This window comes from Sitodiplosis mosellana, unplaced genomic scaffold (assembly GCF_009176505.1).
Source record: "Sitodiplosis mosellana isolate CC-2019 unplaced genomic scaffold, AAFC_SMos_1.0 Smas_scaffold_6191, whole genome shotgun sequence".
In the NCBI taxonomy this organism is placed as follows: Eukaryota; Metazoa; Arthropoda; class Insecta; order Diptera; family Cecidomyiidae; genus Sitodiplosis; species Sitodiplosis mosellana.
The window spans coordinates 1116470-1123252 of NW_022601432.1; the positions used below are offsets into that span (position 1 = coordinate 1116470).

General features: G+C 36.5%; 1 protein-coding gene across 1 annotated transcript; it reads right to left on the reverse strand.

Moving 5' to 3' along the window:
• Positions 1-2964: 2964 nt before the first annotated feature.
• LOC129576617 (uncharacterized) lies at positions 2965-5235 on the reverse strand. Its single transcript, XM_055461945.1, has one exon. The coding sequence runs from the start codon at positions 4699-4701 to the stop codon at positions 4183-4185; it is 519 nt and encodes a 172-aa protein (XP_055317920.1). The 5' UTR covers positions 4702-5235; the 3' UTR covers positions 2965-4182.
• Between the last annotated feature and the right edge of the window lie 1548 nt (positions 5236-6783).

Consider the following 6783-nt stretch of genomic DNA (forward strand, 5'->3'; position numbering starts at 1 on the left):
CTCGGAATCTATAAAAAAAAAGCGTTTGTGATTTATCGATTTTTGGGGCGATGGCGATTTGCATTTATTGTTTTGTGATTAAATTGAACGATCGGGAATTGATTACGTCCATTCAAACCAATTTAATTCATAAGCACACTTTATTTTCACGGGTTTCATTAACGATCGTTACCGTCGTTGGCCATAAGTTCTTTCCTCAAATTACATAATTGAAAGTAATTAGCTGACATAATATAAAGCGGACGCGCCTCAACCCTTTCTGTTCATTCTGTTATTATGGGCGAGTTAAATTGTGGGTGAATGAGTGAGAGAGAGAGAGAGAGAGAGCGAGAGAGAGAGAGAGAGAGAAAGTGAGTGAGCATGCATCGTTTTTGTAATATTGTGAAGCACAAAAGACGTGCATTCTTCCATAAGAATGTGCCAACAATAGGCAAATATTCTTGGGAAAGTCGAGGCGACAAAAACATACACATAACTATATTTCATAACACGAATATGCGCAGCTCGTACACGTGAAACTTCTACTTCGCACCCTTCATCCACTCCATTCTATTCGATGGTTTTGTTTTAGAATCGTTGGAAAAACTTTATGCGCTTTTGTTTTTCCTGAGCACATTGTGTGCTTTTGGATATAATGCTGGAAGTTTTATCGATGATACAGATAACGGGGTGTTTGTTACGAATCGTTATGCGTTTTTGTGTTATGAACACTCTTTTGTGATACACATACACACGTTGTATCAAAATAAGTAGCTCACGTGGACAGATAACCACATGGTGGCCACCAAAAATGCCAATCGCTTTCATCACCGAAGCAATTTGAGAATGAACCATTTTTCGCTTACGAAAACATGTCTTCGAACTAATTTTATATTAGACGGATAAACGTTTTCCAAGAGCTAAGCCAAAACTTATTCAAAGAATTCTCGACGATATAGGCACATTTTGTTCAGAGTAAAAGGCGATTTCGAAAAGAATGTGAACAAATATAAAGAAATAAATTCCAAAAATGGTAAATGTGCGAGAAACACAAATGTAAAGCCTCCTGAAATGAATGAGCTTGAACTGAATGTAATCTATTGAAGTGCCTTCCGAACATAAACTGAAATCAGATATAGCAAAAGGAGCTGCTCTTTCCCTGGAAAAATGTGATGGTTTCATTTTTTCAATAAACAAACAAAAAATACGAAGAAGAAAAAACCGCGCGAAAAACATTTTGTTCTGAAGCGCCGTGCTTCTGAAGCAGCTTCAAGCACACAAATCGCGCTAAATCGTCCACAATCGTGGACAATCGTATAATACAATTGCCACTCCACTGATTTGATTCCATTTGCTGCATAGTGAAATGCGGACTTTGACACGTTACGTAAAGGCCACATGGTTTAAGCTAAGAATCATGGTATTTAGATTTGCGAAAATTGTATAACGCCCGGATCGCATTATGTCGCGATTAACTATGACTGAATTGTCCGATTCTCGTCTATACGTATCTCTTATATAACCGCATAAAAACAATGTAAAATTCTGTATATTTTATTCAACGCCGAGTCCGTTTATCGTGTATTTGATAATTTGTGCACGCATTCTCGGTAAAATGAATGAAAACAAAGCTCTGAATCACAGAAAAAAAAGAGATGTGGCACAAGACAGTATCGCATTCGTCTCACACTCCCTCATATCGCGGCCGATTAATCTTTCAGCTTAAATGTGCTTATCATTTTTCGTTCTTTTATTTTGTTTCTCTCTGTTGTTACTTTGTTTCGTTTTTTTTTTCTTCTCATAAATCTTTGTGTGGGTTTCAATGAAAACAGACCAACAAAAAATCATATGCGTTTGATTTGGAACGTGCGAAGGAAGCGAAAGTGTAAACAAAATGTTATAGTCCATGCAATTCATCTACTGCGATGTTAAATATGCAACCGCCTTTGTTTTATTTCCTATATTGTCTGAGTCGAAGAAGAATGAACAGAAAAAACACGTGAGTACGGCCGGTGTTTTGGCCGTCTATGTGCTTCTCAAGGTGAATATTAACAAGTGGGTAAATTCAAGCACTGCTTGTTAAAAGTATTTCCTATCGATTCACATGTAATGGCGGCAAGTGGCCGTTATTGTTCCAAAGTTCCTAGTTTCTAATGCATACTTTGGTCGCTGCTTCACACAAAAGAACGTAAACACTAGAGTGAGTGTGTGCGTGTGCGCGCTGAAGAGTTGTTGTTTGGTGCTCAATTGGAGTAGTTTTGTTTTTTCTCTCTCTCTTTTTTTTTGCATAACAATACAACGATAACGATTGTACGGATTGATGGAATTAGGGCAAAAAGAACAACGTGTCTATCAATAATTCCAAACAATCGAAACATGTCTATGGCTTCTGTTTATCTTTTGCTGCACTCGATTTTACAATCGATGCATTTGCTTTTCTCTCTCCGTCAGATGAATGCAATCGCTTTGTGTATGTGTGCATTCGACTTTGTCTGGAAATATTTCAATGCTGAAAAATAACAAATCAACACACATACAAATTCATAATCCAGTTGTATTGTATCCGCACAGGCGTTGTCTTAATTTAATTAATTGGTTCTGATTTTTTTACTTCTTCTTTATTTCATTTTTTATGATTTTTTCCGCGTAGTCAGCGCAATGTGTCTGGTTTTATAGCCAGTGATCTGAAGTGTTCGAGGACTTTAATTTTAGGTGAACATCATTTGAATAATTCATCCGATTCTATGTTTGCCGTTTCTTTTCTTCTTCTCAACTTGCTTCAATTTGATTTGATTTTTCTATTATTATTTTCATCCATTGAATAAGTCATTACGTAAATGAATGGGATTTCAATTTGCCTATTCCACTTGGACAATTATTCACCAAGCTAAATCAAGAAAGTTGATTGATCAATTCGTCGCATAGTGCGATGAGCTGCTCTCAGGGTTATTTGCTATATTTTTGTTGTTGATTGAAAGAAAAAAATTTCAATTGCATATCATTGTTTATTTTTTTTTATTATTATGATTTCAAAGAAACTTTTTGCTTTTCTCATCCAGACATTTTTGGTTCACACGATCAATTTGTTTTTATTTTATCCATTTGTTTTGCTTAAAGTTATTTGAGCTTAAATTAAATAAAGTAAAGAAACATGTACAATTCAGTAGAAATTAAGAAGCGCCTGCATTTTTTAACATGTCAAAAAATATTCTATTCTCCATTTCGTTTGCATCTTTTTCCAATTTCATTTCGGTAAAAAGTGACAACAACAAACTTTGACACCGACACTGAAAACAACACCATGCGCAGTTTCGATCGTTTTATAAATAGATCATCGATTTGTGTATGGGTGCTTTTTTTTCGTCTTATCGGTGCAATATGTATTCAAATATATTTAAAACGCATTTGATGCACTTTAATGCGAAAATTAGCGTCGTTTGTTTCATTTCATACTTTGTGTACGTTGTGACACTCATTTCATGTAAAAATTGAACAAAAACCAATTCATAATGATACGGACTGAATTTTTACGATGAACTTAGCATTTATAGTACACACACAAAAAAAAGGTGATGTTGAAATATGCCGTGCTGTGGCTCTTTAAATCAAAAATAAAACCTGATAAATCACATTTCCCCATGTGACATGCCGATGATTTTTCAAAACATCAACAGCAGCAGTGCAAAACAGAAAACAAACAAAAAAAAATGATAATTTAAAAATTTAATTGAAGAACGGAAACTCCGTACATACTATAAATCTGATACGACACACATATTTTAAATGCGATTTGATTTTTTTGTGCTCGCTTTTCAAACACAGTTTCTTCAGAACTATTTATGGTTACACACAGTGAAGGGAAAAAATGTGGTTGCGTTGCAATTTTGCGTCGATGTTGGGCTCCATTTTTTGTGCTTTGCACAACGAAATTACGTCTTCTTTTTGATGATTGCCACGCATAAAGTACGTGAACACGGAACACGGTTCATATCGGTCAGATTCAGCGTATTCAGTTTTATTTTTTCTTGGAATAGCAGTACTCTGCATTTCACACAGTGAAAAAAGTGATAATTGATATTCCAAATTGATTGTCAATAAAGCGAATTAACGAATCGATTTGAAATGTTGTTGCGGTCGTCGTCGTCGTCAACAGCGGCGTCGATGGCGGCATTGGCAAATTGGAACGAATGGGATCTTCGTCGTTCATAATTCGGGCAATTTGACAATGCAATAGTCAGCATTGTGCCAGGTATTTTCGCAAAAATTCACCAAAATATCCTCTTCACTTTGTGATGAAGCTGCAGTAGTGGTCGTTGCATCATCTTCGTTGCCATCCATATCGTTGTGTTCGTTGTCAACGTCGTCGTTGTTGTCATGGTCTGTGGCGGATTTCCGTATCAATACGCATGTTTCGTCTGCATTCAATGTCCCCAAAACGTGTGCTAATTTCCGTCCGCTATCCACTTTTATGATATAGATTCCGTGCTCATAGCAGAATGCCTGCAAAAGCACTTCATTCATATGAGTCGCACTGTCGCCAAACTTTGGTTCGGCCAAGAAGCAGAACTGCGCCTCCTCGGGTGTATTTGATAATAATTTGATTGCATCAGAAAAACCAAGGGTTATGCGTTGCGCACTTTTTGCCACCGATAACACTGTCTGAACTATTTCACCGATCGGTTTTGTAGCCATCGCATCACGATTTTTATCGCATTGCACCATTTTAATGTAAATTTCTTCAGGGATTTCGTTTTTTCTTTGTCTCTGTGTTTTTTTTTCTGCACGCACTTTGGGTGATTCTTCAAAAGATTATTTTCGTTTTCTTTTTTCTTTGTTCTGGTTTTTATTTTGTCGTTGCACAGCAGAAAAACTTCAAACTTTGACAGTCACCTGTGTCTGTAACGGCTCTGATAAGCGGTAATACGAACCGTGTGATTCGATATGCAAGCGATTTTCGACTGAATTTGTAGCCGACAATCGTATAACGACTCAACGGATTGTGAGCTGGAGTTGCGTGAAAACTACCGACACGTCGCATATCGCCATATACTCATACGATTTATTCACATTGTTTCTTCACTACAATGCCATATTTCTCCTACTCTTTTTTGTTCGTTCCTTTTCATTTGCTTACTGCCTGCTTTCCGTGAATCGCACGCGAACGATATTCATATTTAATATGCTAAACGGAGGCGCGCCGTTATCAAACAAATAGATATATGTACGATACACTTGTTGCTTGCGGATAGTTGGCCATGTTTGAATTCCGTGGAATGTCATCGCGGCGTTGAACGTATGATTCGAAGAATGTGCTAGTTTTGCGCGATGCTCAATTCTAGTCCCGATCTAAATCGTTAATCGTTTCGGAAATTCCAGAACAACATACGAGTGAAAGGACAAGGCAACCAATTGATGTGGGATTTTGTTTATTTCGTCGATGGTATGCATATCATGGTTTCTTTCCGATTAACTCGGTTGGGCGTTGAACAATGCCCAAGTCTTGACAATACCCAATACGTTTAATTTACCTTTGAATCGATTAAATCGAAAGATATGATTGGAAATCACGCCATGAATGGGTCACATGTTCGATATCCATATATTAGATCTCAATAGAATTCGAGAAGTCACTGTCAAATCGACCTTCACATTGAAGGTTACACAATTGAGTTATGTTTATGAAATCAACACCAAACATATGCATGCTTTCAATGGAAATCGAATAAGTAACATTTGCTGGTGCTCAACATAATTTGACCCATTTTGTGGGAATATGCGTAGTTTCAATTTCACATCCGAACATCGATTGAAATTGTTTTCACGTTTTTCGAGCGATGGTACCATTTTCAGCCAGCAAAAACAGTAACAACAACACGAAGGGGGGAACAAGACTTGAACAAACAATGTTGTTTCTCTTTTTCTACAATGCAAAGTGCGTTGAACTTGAATGGAAACGGATTCAAGTTTCCAAACACGTGATGTTTACGGATCAAAACCGTTGTCCAAATAAATGGAATCACATTGAGCGTATCAATTTTCCACAATCATACGACGACCCTTTGGCAACCTGTCAACAGCTTTAGTGCACTAGTGAAAGGTGGGTACGTTGAAGGGTTTTGACCAGCCAGAGAGCTTTGTGAGCTTTTGAAGCTTCATCGCTCATGTGCTAAAAAATATTGAGGATTTTTTCCAAGTAACATTGAATGACGAATGAAATTGTAATGTCTAATGATGCAACGAAATCCATGATCTTGGATACTTTTACAAAACTATCCAAGCTATTGACAATAATCATTTTTCGTAATCAAGACGATGCAATAGATTCGGATTTATTTAGCATTCTTCTTGATTACATCAAGCGTTAGTGAAATTACAGATATTTCTCGCTGTGCTTTTTATGCAAAGAATCACAAAATTTCGAAAATAGCCCAATCGAATGATTGATTACTGAAATTACTCACTTGAGTGGAGATCAAAATGAAGTCGTTTTTTCTTAAACAAATCTTTTTCTTCCTAAAACTATTTCATTTTGTGATACTTGAACAAATTGAACAAGAAAATACTAGTCGCATTAATCAACAGAGATCGAAAGAGTATACGTAGAAAATCAACGGAATTTTCGTAGATATTGAAAACAGAACATTTTAACAACTTAGCCACGAAAATGAGCATATGAATAAAACCAGATGTGCGCTACATGTGGTGTCCATTAGCCTGAATTAAACACTTTCACAATTGTTACGCATTCAAGTTTATCAATAAACAGTTCTTTTGGGATCTTGAAACTTAAGAACAGAAGCCTTG

What these genes read in the sequence shown, in the direction of transcription:
- LOC129576617 (XM_055461945.1), bottom strand. Translation starts at nt 4,701, where the DNA reads ATGGTGCAATGCGATAAAAATCGTGATGCGATGGCTACAAAACCGATC.